General features: G+C 37.6%; 1 protein-coding gene across 2 annotated transcripts in view; it reads right to left on the bottom strand.

Annotated features, from left to right (window-relative positions):
* The window catches only part of BET1 (Bet1 golgi vesicular membrane trafficking protein), a 72,833-nt gene extending 51,030 nt beyond the window's left edge, over positions 1-21,803 (bottom strand). Inside the window, exons 1-4 of one of the 2 annotated variants that reach the window (XM_079931252.1) lie at positions 21,481-21,803; positions 17,029-17,153; positions 13,328-13,384; positions 6,688-9,011 (exon numbers count right to left, since the gene is read on the bottom strand). In XM_079931252.1, coding sequence (XP_079787378.1) covers positions 8,913-9,011; positions 13,328-13,384; positions 17,029-17,153; positions 21,481-21,499 — 300 coding nt within the window. In that variant the 5' untranslated portion in view covers positions 21,500-21,803 and the 3' untranslated portion in view covers positions 6,688-8,912. Of the gene's footprint in view, positions 1-6,687; positions 9,012-13,327; positions 13,385-17,028; positions 17,154-21,480 lie in introns of those variants that run through there. The other variant, XM_079931251.1, reaches the window with a different exon arrangement.
* Between the last annotated feature and the right edge of the window lie 21 nt (positions 21,804-21,824).

Below are 21,824 nucleotides of genomic sequence, written 5' to 3'. Positions count from 1 at the left end.
ATTAACACACCATTGTAAAGCAATTATACCCCAATAAACATGTTAAAAAAAATGTAAATGGACTAAATGCTCCCACCAAAAGACACAGATTGGCTGAATGGATACAAAAACAAGACCCATATATTTGCTGTCTCCAAGAGACCCGCTTCAGACCTAGAGACACATACAGACAGCAAGTAAGGGGATGGAAAAAGATATTCCATGCAAATGGAAACCAAAAGAAAGCTGGAGTAGCAATTCTCATATCACACAAAATAGACTTTAAAATAGAGACTATTAGAAGAGACAAAGAAGGACACTACATAACGATCAAGGGATCCATCCAAAAAGTAGATACAACAATTGTAAATATTCATGCACCCAACATAGCAGCACCTCAATACATAAGGCAAATACTAACAGCCATAAAAGGGGAAATCAGTAACACATTCACAGTAGGGGACTTTAACACACCACTTTCACCAATGGACAGATCATCCAAAATGAAAATAAATAAGGAAACACAAGCTTTAAATGATACATTAAACAAAATGGACTTAATTGATAGTTATAGGACATTCCATCCAAAAACAACAGAATACACATTTTTCTCTAGTGCTCATGGAACATTCCCCATGAGAGAGCATACCTTGGGTCACAAATCAAGCCTTGGTAAATTTAAGAAAACTGAAATTGTATCAAGTATCTTTTCCGACCACAAAGCCATGAGACCAGTATCAATTACAGGAAAGATCTGTAAAAAATACAAACACATGTAGGCTAAACAACACACAACTTAATAACGAAGTGATCAGTGAAGAAATCAAAGAGGAAATAAAAAAATACCTAGAAACAAATGACAATGGAGACACGATGACCCAAAATCTATGGGATGCAGCAAAAGAGTTCTAAGAGGGAAGTTTATAGCTATACAATCCTACCTTAGGAACCAGGAAACATCTCGAATGAACCACCTAACCTTGCACCTAAAGCAATCAGAGAAAGAACCAAAAAAACCCAAATTTAGCAGAAGGAAAGAAATCATAAAAATCAGATCAGAAATAAATGAAAAAGAAATAAAGGAAACAATAGCAAAGATCAATAAAACTAAAAGGTGGTTCTTCAAGAAGATAAACAAAATTGATAAACCATTAGCCAGACTCATCAAGAAAAAGACGGAGAAGACTCAAATCAATAGAATTAGAAATGAAAAAGGAGAAGTAGCAACTGACACTGCAGAAATACAACAGAGCATGAGAGATTACTACAAGCAACTCTATGCCGATAAAATGGACAACCTGGAAGAAATGGACAAATTCTTAGAAAGGCACAACCTGCCAAGACTGAATCAGGAAGAAATAGAAAATATGAACAGACCAATGACAAGCACTGAAATTGAAACTGTGATTAAAAATCTTCCAACAAACAAAAGCCCAGGCCAGATGGCTTCACAGGCGAATTCTAGCAAACATTTAGTGAAGAACTAACACCTATCCTTCTCAAACTGTTCCAAAATATAGCAGAGGGAGGAACACTCCCAAATTCCTTCTACGAGGCCACCATCACCTTGATACCAAAACCAGACAAGGATGTCACAAAGAAAGAAAACTACAGGCCAATATCACTGATGTACATAGCTGCAAAAATCCTCAACAAAATACTAGCAAACAGAATCCAACAGCACATTAAGAGGATCATACACCATGATCAAGTGGGGTTTATTCCGGGAATGCAAGGATTCTTCAATATACGCAAATCTATCAGTGAAATACACCATATTAACAAACTGAAGGAGAAAAACCATATGATCGTCTCGATAGATGCAGAGAAAGCTTCTGACAAAATTCAACACCCATTTATGATAAAAAGCTTGCAGAAAGTAGGCATAGAGGGAACTTTCCTCAACATAATAAAGGCATTATATGACAAGCCCACAGCCAACATCGTCCTCAATGGTGAAAAACTGAAAGCATTTCCACTAAGATCAGGAACAAGACAAGCTTGCCCACTCTCACCATTCTTATTCAACATAGTTTTGGAAGTTTTAGCCACAGCAATCAGAGGAGAAAAGGAAATAAAAGGAATCCAAATCGGAAAAGAAGAAGTAAAGCTGTCACTGTTTGCAGATGACATGATACTATACAAAGAGAATCCTAAAGATGCTACCAGAAAACTACCAGAGATAATCAACGAATTTGGTAAAGTTGCAGGATACAAAATTAATGCACAGAACTCTCTTGCATTCCTATACACTAATGATGAAAAATCTGAAAGTGAAATCAAGAAAAAACTCCCATTTACCATTGCAACAAAAAGAATAAAATATCTTGGAATAAACCTACCTAAGGAGACAAAAGACCTGTATGCAGAAAATTATAAGACACTGATGAAAGAAATTAAAGATGATACAAATAGATGGAGAGATATACCATGTTCTTGGATTGGAAGAATCAACATTGTGAAAATGACTCTACTACCCAAAGCAATCTATAGATTCAATGCAATCCCTATCAAAGTACCACTGGCATTTTTCACAGAACTAGAACAAAAAATTTCGCAATTTGTAGGGAAACACAAAAGACCCCGAATAGCCAAAGCAATCTTGAGAACGAAAAACGGAGCTGGAGGAATCAGGCACCCTGACTTCAGACTATACTACAAAGCTACAGTAATCAAGACAGTACGGTACTGGCACAGAAACAGAAAGATAGGTCAATGGAACAGGATAGAAAGCCCAGAGATAAAACCACACACATATGGTCACCTTATCTTTGATAAAGGAGGCAGGAATGTACAGTGGAGAAAGGACAGCCTCTTCAATAAGTGGTGCTGGGAAAACGGGATAGGTACATGGAAAAGTATCAGATTAGATCACTCCCTAACACCATACACAAAAATAAGCTCAAAATGGATTAAAGACCTAAATGTAAGGCCAAAAACTATGAAACTCTTAGAGGAAAACATAGGCAGAACACTCTATGACATAAATCACAGCAAGATCCTTTTTGACCCACCTCCTAGAGAAATGGAAATAAAAACAAAAATAAACAAATGGGACCTAACGAAACTTCAAAGCTTTTGCACAGCAACGGAAACCATAAACAAGACCAAAAGACAACCCTCAGAATGGCAGAAAATATTTGCAAATTAAGCAACCGACAAAGGGTAATTTCCAAAAGTTACAAGCAGCTCATGCAGCTCAATAACAAAAAAACAAACAACCCAATCCAAAAATGGGCAGAAGCCCTAATAGACATTTCTCCAAAGAAGATATACAGACTGCCAACAAACACATGAAAGAATGCTCAACATCATTAATCATTAGAGAAATGCATATTCAAAACTACAATGAGATATCATCTCACACCAGTCAGAATGGCCATCATCAAAAATTCTAGAAACACTAAAGGCTGGAGAGGGTGTGGAGAAAAGGGAACACTCTTGCACTGCTGGTGGGAATGTGAATTGGTTCAGCCACTATGGAGAACATTATGGAGGTTCCTTAAAAAACTACAAATAGAACTACCATATGACCCAGCAGTCCCACTACTGGGCATATACCCTGGGAAAACCATAATTCAAAGAGTCATGTACCACAATGTTCATTGCAGCTCTATTTACAATAGCCTGGAGATGAAAACAACCTAAGTGCCCATCATCGAATGAATGGATAAAGAAGATGTGGCACTTATATACAATGGAATTTTACTCAGCCATAAAAAGAAACGAAACTGAGCTATTTGTAATGAGGTGGATAGACCTAGAGTCTGTCATACAGAGTGAAGTAAGTCAGAAAGAGAAAGACAAGTACCGTATGCTAACACATATATATGGAACTTAAGGGGAAAAAAATGTCATGAAGAACCTAGGGGTAAGACAGAAATAAAGACACAGACCTACTGCAGAACGGACTTGAGGATATGGGGAGGGGGAAGGGTGAGCTGTGACAAAGCGAGAGAGAGGCATGGGCATACATACACTAACAAACGTAAGGTAGATAGCTAGTGGGAAGCAGCCACATAGTACGGGGATATCAGCTCGGTGCTTTGTGACCGCTTGGAGGGGCGGGATAGGGAGGGTGGGAGGGAGGGAGATGCAAGAGGGAAGAGACTTGGGAACATATGTATATGTACAACTGATTCATTTTGTTATAAAGCAGAAATTAACACACCATTGTAAAGCAATTATACCCCAATAAACATGTTAAAAAAATGTAAATGGACTAAATGCTCCCACCAAAAGACACAGATTGGCTGAATGGATACAAAAACAAGACCCATATATTTGCTGTCTCCAAGAGACCCGCTTCAGACCTAGAGACACATACAGACAGCAAGTAAGGGGATGGAAAAAGATATTCCATGCAAATGGAAACCAAAAGAAAGCTGGAGTAGCAATTCTCATATCACACAAAATAGACTTTAAAATAGAGACTATTAGAAGAGACAAAGAAGGACACTACATAACGATCAAGGGATCCATCCAAAAAGTAGATACAACTATTGTAAATATTCATGCACCCAACATAGCAGCACCTCAATACATAAGGCAAATACTAACAGCCATAAAAGGGGAAATCAGTAACACATTCACAGTAGGGGACTTTAACACACCACTTTCACCAATGGACAGATCATCCAAAATGAAAATAAATAAGGAAACACAAGCTTTAAATGATACATTAAACAAAATGGACTTAATTGATAGTTATAGGACATTCCATCCAAAAACAACAGAATACACATTTTTCTCTAGTGCTCATGGAACATTCCCCATGAGAGAGCATACCTTGGGTCACAAATCAAGCCTTGGTAAATTTAAGAAAACTGAAATTGTATCAAGTATCTTTTCCGACCACAAAGCCATGAGACCAGTATCAATTACAGGAAAGATCTGTAAAAAATACAAACACATGTAGGCTAAACAACACACAACTTAATAACGAAGTGATCAGTGAAGAAATCAAAGAGGAAATAAAAAAATACCTAGAAACAAATGACAATGGAGACACGATGACCCAAAATCTATGGGATGCAGCAAAAGAGTTCTAAGAGGGAAGTTTATAGCTATACAATCCTACCTTAGGAACCAGGAAACATCTCGAATGAACCACCTAACCTTGCACCTAAAGCAATCAGAGAAAGAACCAAAAAAACCCAAATTTAGCAGAAGGAAAGAAATCATAAAAATCAGATCAGAAATAAATGAAAAAGAAATAAAGGAAACAATAGCAAAGATCAATAAAACTAAAAGGTGGTTCTTCAAGAAGATAAACAAAATTGATAAACCATTAGCCAGACCCATCAAGAAAAAGACGGAGAAGACTCAAATCAATAGAATTAGAAATGAAAAAGGAGAAGTAGCAACTGACACTGCAGAAATACAACAGAGCATGAGAGATTACTACAAGCAATTCTATGCCGATAAAATGGACAACCTGGAAGAAATGGACAAATTCTTAGAAAGGCACAACCTGCCAAGACTGAATCAGGAAGAAATAGAAAATATGAACAGACCAATGACAAGCACTGAAATTGAAACTGTGATTAAAAATCTTCCAACAAACAAAAGCCCAGGCCAGATGGCTTCACAGGCGAATTCTAGCAAACATTTAGTGAAGAACTAACACCTATCCTTCTCAAACTGTTCCAAAATATAGCAGAGGGAGGAACACTCCCAAATTCCTTCTACGAGGCCACCATCACCTTGATACCAAAACCAGACAAGGATGTCACAAAGAAAGAAAACTACAGGCCAATATCACTGATGTACATAGCTGCAAAAATCCTCAACAAAATACTAGCAAACAGAATCCAACAGCACATTAAGAGGATCATACACCATGATCAAGTGGGGTTTATTCCGGGAATGCAAGGATTCTTCAATATACGCAAATCTATCAGTGAAATACACCATATTAACAAACTGAAGGAGAAAAACCATATGATCGTCTCGATAGATGCAGAGAAAGCTTTTGACAAAATTCAACACCCATTTATGATAAAAAGCTTGCAGAAAGTAGGCATAGAGGGAACTTTCCTCAACATAATAAAGGCATTATATGACAAGCCCACAGCCAACATCGTCCTCAATGGTGAAAAACTGAAAGCATTTCCACTAAGATCAGGAACAAGACAAGGTTGCCCACTCTCACCATTCTTATTCAACATAGTTTTGGAAGTTTTAGCCACAGCAATCAGAGGAGAAAAGGAAATAAAAGGAATCCAAATCGGAAAAGAAGAAGTAAAGCTGTCACTGTTTGCAGATGACATGATACTATACAAAGAGAATCCTAAAGATGCTACCAGAAAACTACCAGAGATAATCAACGAATTTGGTAAAGCTGCAGGATACAAAATTAATGCACAGAACTCTCTTGCATTCCTATACACTAATGATGAAAATTCTGAAAGTGAAATCAAGAAAAAACTCCCATTTACCATTGCAACAAAAAGAATAAAATATCTAGGAATAAAACTACCTAAGGAGACAAAAGACCTATATGCAGAAAATTATAAGACACTGATGAAAGAAATTAAAGATGATACAAATAGATGGAGAGATATACCATGTTCTTGGATTGGAAGAATCAACATTGTGAAAATGACTCTACTACCCAAAGCAATCTATAGATTCAATGCAATCCCTATCAAACTACCACTGGCATTTTTCACAGAACTAGAACAAAAAACTTCGCAATTTGTAGGGAAACACAAAAGACCCCGAATAGCCAAAGCAATCTTGAGAACGAAAAACGGAGCTGGAGGAATCAGGCACCCTGACTTCAGACTATACTACAAAGCTACAGTAATCAAGACAGTACGGTACTGGCACAGAAACAGAAAGATAGGTCAATGGAACAGGATAGAAAGCCCAGAGATAAAACCACACACATATGGTCACCTTATCTTTGATAAAGGAGGCAGGAATGTACAGTGGAGAAAGGACAGCCTCTTCAATAAGTGGTGCTGGGAAAACGGGATAGGTACATGGAAAAGTATCAGATTAGATCACTCCCTAACACCATACACAAAAATAAGCTCAAAATGGATTAAAGACCTAAATGTAAGGCCAAAAACTATGAAACTCTTAGAGGAAAACATAGGCAGAACACTCTATGACATAAATCACAGCAAGATCCTTTTTGACCCACCTCCTAGAGAAATGGAAATAAAAACAAAAATAAACAAATGGGACCTAACGAAACTTCAAAGCTTTTGCACAGCAACGGAAACCATAAACAAGACCAAAAGACAACCCTCAGAATGGCAGAAAATATTTGCAAATTAAGCAACCGACAAAGGGTAATTTCCAAAAGTTACAAGCAGCTCATGCAGCTCAATAACAAAAAAACAAACAACCCAATCCAAAAATGGGCAGAAGCCCTAATAGACATTTCTCCGAAGAAGATATACAGACTGCCAACAAACACATGAAAGAATGCTCAACATCATTAATCATTAGAGAAATGCATATTCAAAACTACAATGAGATATCATCTCACACCAGTCAGAATGGCCATCATCAAAAATTCTAGAAACACTAAAGGCTGGAGAGGGTGTGGAGAAAAGGGAACACTCTTGCACTGCTGGTGGGAATGTGAATTGGTTCAGCCACTATGGAGAACATTATGGAGGTTCCTTAAAAAACTACAAATAGAACTACCATATGACCCAGCAGTCCCACTACTGGGCATATACCCTGGGAAAACCATAATTCAAAGAGTCATGTACCACAATGTTCATTGCAGCTCTATTTACAATAGCCTGGAGATGAAAACAACCTAAGTGCCCATCATCGAATGAATGGATAAAGAAGATGTGGCACATATATACAATGGAATTTTACTCAGCCATAAAAAGAAACGAAACTGAGCTATTTGTAATGAGGTGGATAGACCTAGAGTCTGTCATACAGAGTGAAGTAAGTCAGAAAGAGAAAGACAAGTACCGTATGCTAACACATATATATGGAACTTAAGGGGAAAAAAATGTCATGAAGAACCTAGGGGTAAGACAGAAATAAAGACACAGACCTACTGCAGAACGGACTTGAGGATATGGGGAGGGGGAAGGGTGAGCTGTGACAAAGCGAGAGAGAGGCATGGGCATACATACACTAACAAACGTAAGGTAGATAGCTAGTGGGAAGCAGCCACATAGTACGGGGATATCAGCTCGGTGCTTTGTGACCGCTTGGAGGGGCGGGATAGGGAGGGTGGGAGGGAGGGAGATGCAAGAGGGAAGAGACTTGGGAACATATGTATATGTACAACTGATTCATTTTGTTATAAAGCAGAAATTAACACACCATTGTAAAGCAATTATACCCCAATAAACATGTTAAAAAAATGTAAATGGACTAAATGCTCCCACCAAAAGACACAGATTGGCTGAATGGATACAAAAACAAGACCCATATATTTGCTGTCTCCAAGAGACCCGCTTCAGACCTAGAGACACATACAGACAGCAAGTAAGGGGATGGAAAAAGATATTCCATGCAAATGGAAACCAAAAGAAAGCTGGAGTAGCAATTCTCATATCACACAAAATAGACTTTAAAATAGAGACTATTAGAAGAGACAAAGAAGGACACTACATAACGATCAAGGGATCCATCCAAAAAGTAGATACAACTATTGTAAATATTCATGCACCCAACATAGCAGCACCTCAATACATAAGGCAAATACTAACAGCCATAAAAGGGGAAATCAGTAACACATTCACAGTAGGGGACTTTAACACACCACTTTCACCAATGGACAGATCATCCAAAATGAAAATAAATAAGGAAACACAAGCTTTAAATGATACATTAAACAAAATGGACTTAATTGATAGTTATAGGACATTCCATCCAAAAACAACAGAATACACATTTTTCTCTAGTGCTCATGGAACATTCCCCATGAGAGAGCATACCTTGGGTCACAAATCAAGCCTTGGTAAATTTAAGAAAACTGAAATTGTATCAAGTATCTTTTCCGACCACAAAGCCATGAGACCAGTATCAATTACAGGAAAGATCTGTAAAAAATACAAACACATGTAGGCTAAACAACACACAACTTAATAACGAAGTGATCAGTGAAGAAATCAAAGAGGAAATAAAAAAATACCTAGAAACAAATGACAATGGAGACACGATGACCCAAAATCTATGGGATGCAGCAAAAGAGTTCTAAGAGGGAAGTTTATAGCTATACAATCCTACCTTAGGAACCAGGAAACATCTCGAATGAACCACCTAACCTTGCACCTAAAGCAATCAGAGAAAGAACCAAAAAAACCCAAATTTAGCAGAAGGAAAGAAATCATAAAAATCAGATCAGAAATAAATGAAAAAGAAATAAAGGAAACAATAGCAAAGATCAATAAAACTAAAAGGTGGTTCTTCAAGAAGATAAACAAAATTGATAAACCATTAGCCAGACCCATCAAGAAAAAGACGGAGAAGACTCAAATCAATAGAATTAGAAATGAAAAAGGAGAAGTAGCAACTGACACTGCAGAAATACAACAGAGCATGAGAGATTACTACAAGCAACTCTATGCCGATAAAATGGACAACCTGGAAGAAATGGACAAATTCTTAGAAAGGCACAACCTGCCAAGACTGAATCAGGAAGAAATAGAAAATATGAACAGACCAATGACAAGCACTGAAATTGAAACTGTGATTAAAAATCTTCCAACAAACAAAAGCCCAGGCCAGATGGCTTCACAGGCGAATTCTAGCAAACATTTAGTGAAGAACTAACACCTATCCTTCTCAAACTGTTCCAAAATATAGCAGAGGGAGGAACACTCCCAAATTCCTTCTACGAGGCCACCATCACCTTGATACCAAAACCAGACAAGGATGTCACAAAGAAAGAAAACTACAGGCCAATATCACTGATGTACATAGCTGCAAAAATCCTCAACAAAATACTAGCAAACAGAATCCAACAGCACATTAAGAGGATCATACACCATGATCAAGTGGGGTTTACTCCGGGAATGCAAGGATTCTTCAATATACGCAAATCTATCAGTGAAATACACCATATTAACAAACTGAAGGAGAAAAACCATATGATCGTCTCGATAGATGCAGAGAAAGCTTTTGACAAAATTCAACACCCATTTATGATAAAAAGCTTGCAGAAAGTAGGCATAGAGGGAACTTTCCTCAACATAATAAAGGCATTATATGACAAGCCCACAGCCAACATCGTCCTCAATGGTGAAAAACTGAAAGCATTTCCACTAAGATCAGGAACAAGACAAGGTTGCCCACTCTCACCATTCTTATTCAACATAGTTTTGGAAGTTTTAGCCACAGCAATCAGAGGAGAAAAGGAAATAAAAGGAATCCAAATCGGAAAAGAAGAAGTAAAGCTGTCACTGTTTGCAGATGACATGATACTATACAAAGAGAATCCTAAAGATGCTACCAGAAAACTACCAGAGATAATCAACGAATTTGGTAAAGCTGCAGGATACAAAATTAATGCACAGAACTCTCTTGCATTCCTATACACTAATGATGAAAATTCTGAAAGTGAAATCAAGAAAAAACTCCCATTTACCATTGCAACAAAAAGAATAAAATATCTAGGAATAAAACTACCTAAGGAGACAAAAGACCTATATGCAGAAAATTATAAGACACTGATGAAAGAAATTAAAGATGATACAAATAGATGGAGAGATATACCATGTTCTTGGATTGGAAGAATCAACATTGTGAAAATGACTCTACTACCCAAAGCAATCTATAGATTCAATGCAATCCCTATCAAACTACCACTGGCATTTTTCACAGAACTAGAACAAAAAACTTCGCAATTTGTAGGGAAACACAAAAGACCCCGAATAGCCAAAGCAATCTTGAGAACGAAAAACGGAGCTGGAGGAATCAGGCACCCTGACTTCAGACTATACTACAAAGCTACAGTAATCAAGACAGTACGGTACTGGCACAGAAACAGAAAGATAGGTCAATGGAACAGGATAGAAAGCCCAGAGATAAAACCACACACATATGGTCACCTTATCTTTGATAAAGGAGGCAGGAATGTACAGTGGAGAAAGGACAGCCTCTTCAATAAGTGGTGCTGGGAAAACGGGATAGGTACATGGAAAAGTATCAGATTAGATCACTCCCTAACACCATACACAAAAATAAGCTCAAAATGGATTAAAGACCTAAATGTAAGGCCAAAAACTATGAAACTCTTAGAGGAAAACATAGGCAGAACACTCTATGACATAAATCACAGCAAGATCCTTTTTGACCCACCTCCTAGAGAAATGGAAATAAAAACAAAAATAAACAAATGGGACCTAACGAAACTTCAAAGCTTTTGCACAGCAACGGAAACCATAAACAAGACCAAAAGACAACCCTCAGAATGGCAGAAAATATTTGCAAATTAAGCAACCGACAAAGGGTAATTTCCAAAAGTTACAAGCAGCTCATGCAGCTCAGTAACAAAAAAACAAACAACCCAATCCAAAAATGGGCAGAAGCCCTAAATAGACATTTCTCCAAAGAAGATATACAGACTGCCAACAAACACATGAAAGAATGCTCAACATCATTAATCATTAGAGAAATGCATATTCAAAACTACAATGAGATACCATCTCACACCAGTCAGAATGGCCATCATCAAAAATTCTAGAAACACTAAAGGCTGGAGAGGGTGTGGAGAAAAGGGAACACTCTTGCACTGCTGGTGGGAATGTGAATTGGTTCAGCCACTATGGAGAACATTATGGAGGTTCCTTAAAAAACTACAAATAGAACTACCATATGACCCAGCAGTCCCACTACTGGGCATATACCCTGGGAAAACCATAATTCAAAGAGTCATGTACCACAATGTTCATTGCAGCTCTATTTACAATAGCCTGGAGATGAAAACAACCTAAGTGCCCATCATCGAATGAATGGATAAAGAAGATGTGGCACATATATACAATGGAATTTTACTCAGCCATAAAAAGAAACGAAACTGAGCTATTTGTAATGAGGTGGATAGACCTAGAGTCTGTCATACAGAGCAAAGTAAGTCAGAAAGAGAAAAACAAATACCGTATGCTAACACATATATATGGAATTTAAGAAAAACAAAATGTCATGAAGAACCCTAGGGGTAAGACAGGAATAAAGACACAGACCTACTAGAGGATGGACTTGAGGCTATGGGGAGGGGGAAGGGTAAGCTGTGACAAAGCGAGAGAGAGGCATGGACATATATACACTACCAAACGTAAGGTAGATAGCTAATGGGAAGCAGCTGCATAGCACAGGGAAATCCGCTGGGTGCTTTGTGACCGCCTGGAGGGGTGGGAAAGGGAGGGTGGGAGGGAGGGAGACACAAGAGGGAAGAGATATGGGAACATATGTATATATATAACTGATTCATTTTGTTGTGAAGCAGAAACTAACACACCATTGTAAAGCAATTATACTCCAATAAAGATGTTAAAAAAAAAAGAATAAAAAAAGATGAGAACTAGGTATGGATTAAAAACACTGCATTTCCATAGAAATCTCAATATCCTGAGATGTAAGGCCCTGGCACAATGATAGCCTTTGCACAATTCAGGCTGTATGCAGTTCAAGAACTTTACATCTATAGTCTTCAGTGGGGTTATGCATCAGAATCACCTGGGATCCTTTTTTCAAAATACATATACCTAGGCCCCTTCCCCTAAAATTCTGAATCAGTATATTTAGAGTGAGGACCAGGCATAAATATTTTCAAAGTTCCGGAAGTGATTCTAACGTACAACTTTCACAAGGCGATTGCTTTCAGTGCAATATTCATTTTTGAACAGTACAATTTTAAAAGCATTTGAAGAAACTAGGGAAGGCCCAGAGGAATTTAACATACAAAATAAACACTGGAGAATGAAAAAAGCCTCTAACAAGAACAGGCATATATTACTGAGTTTGTTTAGACTAGAGATAAAAGGCTTGGGGATGTTACTATGGTCAAATCTTATTGACTTGTTCACAGTGATCTTTAGAAGATCAAGCAAAAGAAATAGGTTTACCTTAAGTAAAAGACATTTGGTTGGTTGGACATAAAGTGCTTTTGATTACTTGGCAGTCTATATCCAGAGATCTTTAAGAAGACTCAGAATAGTCATTTGTCCTGAGTTTTTAACAGTGTTTCTAAGCACAGGATTAAAGATAAATTGGCTTCCACCTCCTCCTCCTACTTGTATGTGTTAGGCAAGATGAAAATTGTAAAACTATGGCAAAAACGAATCTTAGAGGTATTCCAAACCAGATTTGAGAATATCAGATCAAGTTTCTTAAAGTTAAAATCATATTCACTTACCATTTCAGCTAATAATTTATTTTGATGTTTAACTTCATGGCCTATTTCAATGGAAAGCTATAAAGTAGAAAGAGTAAACATTATTACTTACATAAATGTTTTTAAGTGTTATAAAGTAAAAACAATAATGACATTCTAAGCATAAACAGTTTCTCAAATAAAACTGTATTCTAAAAATATAAAATATACTCTCTTCTTTTGTTACTTTTCTCACTGAAATTAATGAAAAATAAATTTAGAATTTCTATTCCTTCCCAACTATGGACATTGTCTCCCTGTTCTTCATTTTGATTTCATCTTAATATTCAATTCCATCTTTTAATTTTGGTACATATTTCTCTCCGGTTCTCTTATCCTTGCATTCTTTTTTCTCTATACTGTTTACACAATAGCATTTGTTTGTATATTTCTTCATTTACCTTTTAAAAATGTATACAAGTTCCCATATTATCAATTCAAATCCAGATATAAGCAATATTTTCCTAATGAATGTAGCATTACTTTGAATAAACATCTAAACTAATTATTTCTTTAGATTCTAAAGGTGTTTTTCTTTAAAATATGATAATAAATTGGAAAAAAACCCTCACAAGTTAGTGTTACCCACATCCTGAAGCTATGCACAAAAGAGGCTGAGTCTAAATGAAATACCATAAGTGAGTACAGCTGCTATTCAAACCAAAACCTATCTAATACTTTACACAACAAATTCATCAAAGGCTTCATTTCTAAGATATGTGAATAAACACACTACTACTACATCTTGGAAACTACTAAAAATCTTGGCAAACCACTGTAAAATATTGTTCTCAACTTATTTTGTGTGGAAAGCATCTGGGGTAATAGTGACGCAAAACCATGCTAGAATTCTATAGATCAGAATGTGAGCTTTTTCCCCAAATTTAACAATACAGAGATAATAAAGCACCTATGAAACTAGATAGCCCAAATCACCTGTTTCTACAACTGTCATTCATGCCAGGGGAAGAAATTTACAGGAGAAAAAAGCTTTCTTCTAACAAGAAGCCTAAACTATCAATATTGGAATTAAAAAAAAATTGAATTCTTAATTTCCTCTGAATGTTGTATTTTTTTTTATTTGTTTACCTCTTTATTGGAGTATAATTGCTTTACAATGGTGTCTTTGTTTCTGCTTTATAACAAAGTGAATCAGTTATACATATACATATGTTCCCAAATCTCTTCCCTCTTGCGTCTCCCTTCCTCCCACCCTCCCTATCCCACTCCTCCAGGCGGTCACAGAGCACCGAGCTGATCTCCCTGTGCAATGCGGCTGCTTCCCACTAGCTATCTATTTTACGTTTGGTAGTGTATATATGTCCATGCCTCTCTCTCGCTTTGTCACAGCTCACCCTTCCCCCTCCCCATATCCTCAAGTCCATTCTCTAGTAGGTTTGTGTCTTTATTTCTGTCTTACCCCTAGGTTCTTCATGACATTTTTTTGTCTTAAATTCCATATATATATGTTAGCATATGGTATTTGTCTTTCTCTTTCTGACTTACTTCACTCTGTATGACAGACTCTAGGTCTATCCACCTCATTACAAATAGCTCAATTTCGTTTCTTTTTATGGCTGAGTAATATTCCATTGTATATATGTGCCACATCTTCTTTATCCATTCATTCGATGATGGGCACTTAGGTTGTTTCCATCTCCAGGCTATTGTAAATAGAGCTGCAATGAACATTTTGGTACATGACTCTTTTTGAATTATGGTTTTCTCAGGATATATGCCCAGTAGTGGGACTGCTGGGTCATATGGTAGTTCTATTTGTAGTTTTTTAAGGAACCTCCAGACTGTTCTCCATAGTGGCTGTACCAGTTCACATTGCCACCAGCAGTGCAAGAGTGTTCCCTTTTCTCCACACCCTCTCCAGCGTTTATTGTTTCTAGATTTTTTTGATGATGGCCTGAATGTTGTATTTTTTAAATTATTAACATTATACAATATTGCTTAGTTTATAGATCAACTCCTTTTGATTTAATATGACCTTGAAAACAATACTCATTTCAGAATGTAACAGTCTCCAGGCTGAATATAATTCTATTTCCCAAAGACTAATCAGATAGCAAGTAGGTTTTGGCAGCATAAGCTTCCAGTGAATGCTCTATAAGTGTACTGTATGTTTATTTTAATGCGGAATCAATCACATACACTGTTAAAACCATCTTCTGGTAATCCTTTATTTAATATATATTAAGTCAATACCACTATAAGGAATTATGGTAAGTGCTATGTAGAATATAAAACTAAGTACAATAGAAAACCCTATTTCTGGTAAATTTCTTTTACATACAAATAATTCCAATGCAGATCATTATGCAGTAAGTGCTACAGAAATGGTACAAATGGTCTTATGTTCATAAGGAAAAGGTTACTTTTATGTGGTGATCAGGAATGGCCTGGAGGAGAGAAGATGCAATGAGGTGGAGCCTTTCAGAAGGGCAAGACTTCAGCCAATGTCAGGAGGGAGAGGCAGTCTAAGGCAAAGTGATAGCATGCCCAAAGATACAGGAGTGGGAGAATGACGGCATGCGTAGGACACAAGGAGTACTTGAATTTGTCTGGCAGAAAGCATGTATACATTCTGGAGGTACAGGTGGTAAGGTCTGAAAAGCTGTGGACAATATTTGCAGAACCTATTTGATGGAACTATAGAGTGTGAACTTCATTTCTTACATCATGGGAGGCCACTGAAGACTTCTGGGAGCGAGGATGCAAATTAAAAAATACTCTAAAAAGATGACTGGTGACAGGGTGTAGCTCAGACCAAAACATGGGAAAAATTAGGAACAGATAGGTTAAAAGACTTTCCCAACAGTTCACCTAAGAAAACCGGGGGATAGTATTAGAAAGAGAAAGGTGGAAATAGGAACAGTAGGAAAAAAAGCACAGGACTTGGTGACTGACGTGAGGTACAAAGGCAGAAACATGAAAGACAGATTTGTAGCTTTTGAGACTAGAAGAAGAAAAGTCAGAAGATGAGCTGCTTGGGGGTGGAAGGTGGATTGCTCTGAGACATTAGTACAGACAACATACAGTATTTTAGATTTAACTACAAAAAAAAAATTCTGAAGTTAAAAACAAAACAAATATACCATATGTTTTGATTGGCCACATTTTCTAAACTTGTACTTAAATCATGTCTAAATTTTGAGTCATGTTGCTAAAACTTAATTGCTATTTCATTAGCCTTTGGAAAGTAGAATTGTAAAAGCCTGGAGACTGTTATATTTTGAAATGAGTATTGTTTTCAAGGTCATATTAAATCAAAAGTAGTTGATCTATGAACTAAGCAATTTTGTATAATGTGAATAATTTAGAAAATACAACATTTAGAGGAAATTAAGAATTAAATGATTTTTTTTTAAATTCCAATATTGATAATTTAGGCTTGTTAGAAGAAAGTTTTTTTCTCCTGGAAATTTCTTTCCCTGGCGTGAATGACAGTTGTAGAAAGTAGTTAGGTGATTTGGGCTATCTAGTTTCATAGGTGCTTTATTATCTCTGAATTGTTAAATTTGGGGAAAAAAAAGCTCGTATCACCAAACTACACTATTTTGTAACTGAATTCCTTAGTATGATACCAATAAAAGTATATATTTTATAAGTATAAAATATACATGTATATATAAATACACAAATTAAAAAGTATATAATATGTGCTTTATACTTACAGATTTTATAGCAGTTACTTTGTTTCTCAGACTTTCCGTGAGTCTCTCATTTTCTTCTTCACAGGCACTATACCCACTATTAGGATAGCCATAGTTCCCATAGTTGCCAGGAGGTACTCCTTCACCTGCAAGGATTAGAGTCACAAGCAGAGTTGCAGCAAAAACTTTTGAAACCTTGACAAGAAAGAACCGAAAAAGACCCCTGGAGGGCGTTGCAGACCACGTATGTCTATTATTCACACTCCAAATGAACTTTAAAAATTAATAACCAAATAGAGATTAGAACAATTCTAATACCCTCTCTTAAGCAAAGAATACTGAATTCAGTTCAAAACACATTTGTTGACTGCATATTGATTGCCCACAAGACACTGAAATAGGCACTGATATATAAGGAGATTCTGGACACATTTCCTGCTCCCTAGAACTACACAGTTTAAAAAAAAAATCTAAAAGTATCATAACATCAACTACCTATGGAAGAAGCTTGGCTATGAAGAGAAAGGCAGAAAAAGGATAATACAGCAGGATGAAGTTCATGGCAGAGGGAGGGTCCTTTACTAGCATCTCTTTCTTTTAAATAGAAAAGAGCTGGAATAACTTGGAGAATATTAGCTGAGATTTAAGAGAGGGACTCATTCATTCTTCAACAAATACTTGAGAAACTCCATGTATCAGATTCATTGTTCTTTCTAGGTGCCACTTTTTGGAGCTCATCTTCTAGGGAATAGCATTGGGATACAGGACTATAGTCCCAGCCACTGCCTAATATAGTATTTGATATTCATCAGGCAATCAAACAGGTAGAGTGAGCCTTGAACAGTGAATACATATACTAACATGTTGGAGGATTGAAAGAGGAAAGCATAGCTGACAGTGTTATCTAACCGCATTTTTTTTTAAACTATTGACAATTTTCTCAGTAAAAAAGAGAAAAGCCTGTCTTTGAAGAATGGTGATCATTTGGGGGAATAAACAGTAAAGAGAATATGGAGGAAAGTGACTAGGGTTATACAGGATTACTACAGGGATAAAGCAATCCTGCCTGAGGTAATATATTGTAGTGTGATTTTTCTCCAGAAGAACTCATCAGCCTAAGTTAGCCCATGAAACGCTGGATGGTTGGACTGATCAAGAGTTGGAGGTTTACAGTGTTGGGGCTGCTGAAGAACAGAGCCCCAAGAGGATGAGATTCCTTGCAAAAAGACTGGGTGAATATATGGATTATGGGGATTCAACTGGACAAGGACTGAAGTAGTGTTAACAGAAGCCTGAGAATATGGAGGAAAGGGATGATACAGAAACTAAAGGTCTCCATAAACTCAAAGAGTGGATGGAGTGGCAGTGACAGTAATATATGGAAGGGCCGGAAGTAGCAGGCAGCACTGGTTGTTGAAGAAAGGTCAAAGTGTGAATAGAAAGCTCTTTCAAGGCACAGCCAAATCTCACTTTCTCTAAAGAGCAAAACTCTCTCCTTTGAATTCTTACAGCTCCGACTATATATAACGCTAATATCACACTCTAGGCTGCACTCCAAGGGCAGAAAGTAAATTTGGTCTGCTCGTGGCTATAGATCCCCCCACAAATATACACACACAGTAAGGCACACCTAGTAAATACTTGTAAATTAACTAATTAATGAACAGAATCTGAATTCACTGTTATTCAACTTTGAATGTGCCTGGCTTTGTCAGCAGTGGGGTCACAGGCTTCTTTGAGGACAGAGGCAGTGAGGCAGTGTCTCAACCTTCTTCTGTATCCCCTGTACCTAATAAGTACTTTACACGCAGCAGACACACAATCTCCACCACCACAAAAACCACAACAAAATGCTAAACGAGTATGTTCCTGAGAAGGAGTCGCTTTCCCCAAATTTTCCCTCAACTGCTGACACACTATCCGCAAAGCTAAGTGTGCCATTATAAAAGTTAAGGACTCAGGTCACTAGACATAATATTTTTCTCCACTCAGTGATTAAAGTCATCATTTAAACAATGCATTCTCACCCTATTCATCAGTGATACTCTGTACAAACTCTAATAAGGACCAAAATCCTTACAGAAAAGAAAAATGTCTTCATATTTTATGTGACTAAGGTCCTAGATATATAACGTTTGTCCAATAAGTCATTACTGACTGGATGAATTTAACCACTTGACAACCAAGGAATTCATTTCTAAATTAATGGCTATTTGTCTCACTTCCTTTATTGTTAGTTTTCCCTATCTTAATTTTGTTTTTAGAGTTCTTCAATACTGTCCCATTTATTAAAAGTGAAATTCTCAGAAGTATTTCAAGGCACATTTCTTCTATTAAAGAGTTAATCTTCCCTCACACCATCATTCACTACCAATATTAATTAATAAATAAATAAAATAAAATGTTAGGAGTTGTTATTCTTTGTGTGACTTAACTGCTATAAAAAGTTGTAGGAAAGCTAATGGGTGCCAAAGATGATCCTCAGACTTTGTCCATTAGACAAATGCTACTTTTGGATAGTTTCTATCAATAACTGAACCAAATCACCGAGAGGGACATGTGAAGTGTGGAAGCTTCTCCACATGAATATCTACTGATTCACAATCCCAGGTTTAAAGTTCCAGGTCAATACAGACTGATCCTTTAAAAAAAAAAAAAAAAAAGCTCTTGTCACATCATGTCACATCACACCAATGTAAATTACAGCAATTGATACATCACCTTTCCTCCTCTCAACTACAGGGGAGCTTAAAAACAAAAAACAAACAAACAAAAAACCACTCTATTCTAGAGATTGTAATTTCATTTGTCTGGGCTGGGGTCCGGGTATCAAAGCCCTAAAAGCTCTCCAGGTGATTCTAATGTACAGTCAGGGCTCAGAACCATCATTTCTCTAGTCCCTTTCCTGCAATTTATCATGGCACACTGCTGCACAAAAACATTCAAAGGGGCCAAAAGACCTACCAATGAGATCCAAATTCCTTGGCCTAGCACTCAAAGGTCTACACAATGTGGTTGGTTCTGGTTCTATGTCTCCTACTTCAACCAAATTGGCTTAATCATAATCCTTTAAAACACATCATTCATAATTCTAGATTCCAGCCCTACAACTATTTCTGGGGGGAAAGGGTCATCCTTCCAACTGGAAATTACCTCTTCTACACTTCATTATTTAAGCTTTAGTTCAAGTTCCTGTGTCTCCACAAAGTACCAAGTGCTCTATCTGTGAAATCCCCGAGACATTCACTACCTGTAGAACTTATTTGGTATTTGGTTGTATAGCTACCGCCTTGTACTATAATTTATCTTTGTACATATTTCTACTCCTCAACTAGATTGGAAGCTTTGGGGAACACGAGCAGAGCTACAAACGACTGTATACCTAGAGCTTACTCAAGTACACAATAAATGTTTGCTGTCATTAGTAATGATAAAAAGGAAAAACATTTAGGCATATAAAACTAACCTTGTTCAAAATGAGTTATATTTTTTCTCTACAATTTATTTGGCCAACTTTCCTTCTATGATCCAAGTATTCACAAAAACGACATTTTTCAAAAGCTGTTTCTCATACTACAATTTACTAATGAATGTACATGCCTAGAGTTACTGGCAACTTTCACTAACTTTAAACACCTGACACTTGAAAACTTTTTTTTCTTTTTCCATCTTATAAGAACTGAAAAAGGTAACATTATCTTTTTTCAATATTTCATATATTTTCTCAGGTATATTGTACACTGATTTGGCAGGTTTTTTCTTTTTCCCCATTATCTCTTAATAGTTTCAGAACCAGAAAATGCTGTTTTAATGGCTCTGTGTTATAATAGCCCATTATATGTCCTTGTGCCTAATTTGTTCCTGCTGCTTGGTGAACCTGCTTCCTAAGCTAAAAGGTCAAGAACAAATGCTAAGTCACCAAGAATTACTACGTTCTACCGTCTTACCAGTGGAACAAGGCTCAGATAAGAACTGTTCTGGGTAAAACGGCCTTTAACAGTAATGATACGTACGTTTACCTTTGTAACTCACTGTAACCAGGCTAATATGATTATTATTAGTGTGCTCTGCATGCAACACTCACTCTTCAAACTTCGCTTCTGAAGAAACTAACATCAGGTCCAATAAAAAGAAACCGAAGACAGCAATTTCCATAATCACGCTCAGACCGCCAGTAACACTAAAAGACTCATCACTGAGTTGGCACCTGTACATACCTCACCTCCAGTCCTCCACTACTCTCTGTAAACCTACCATCCACACCTGGGACTGAACTAAACTTAAGGAACGCCCCAGGATCTCGGACAAATGGTGTGTTTCCACTTGGTATCGCCTCCAAAGACCCCTCTATACACCCTGCTCTCTGGTTCAGATTCCAGAGACATGAAACAGATCTGATTTCCTTCCGCGTCCCCGCGCCCAGCACGGCCAGTTCTAGGGCCCCCGAACTTAGAATCTCAGCCCTCTTCTTACCCAGGCCTGCACGCCTCATCCTGCCAGAGGAGCGGGGGAAAAGGCGGGCGGAGGGGTGGGAAGACGCCAGGGGTCACCCGGACTGCGTCCTCAGTACCGGGGCCCGGCGAAACAGCAACTTCTTCCCCCAAAGCGCCACGACATCAGAGTAGCTAAAAGTGGCGCTGGCTGATGGCGTCACCGAAGGCGCTTCTCGGCGCCCTGCGAGGCGGCCGCATGACCGAACTACATTCTGGGAAATGTAGTTCGCCGCCGAGGCCGAGAGTGTGGTAGGGGCGTGGGGATGAACCAGGCTGGAGGAGCGGGCGGGGCTTCCGGAAAAGGGACGCGCGCTGCCCCGGTTC

This window comes from Stenella coeruleoalba (genome assembly GCF_951394435.1).
Source record: "Stenella coeruleoalba genome assembly, chromosome: 9".
Taxonomy (NCBI): Eukaryota; Metazoa; Chordata; class Mammalia; order Artiodactyla; family Delphinidae; genus Stenella; species Stenella coeruleoalba.
The sequence above is the reverse complement of the archived record's forward strand: the minus strand, read 5'-3'. Positions and strand labels throughout refer to the sequence as shown.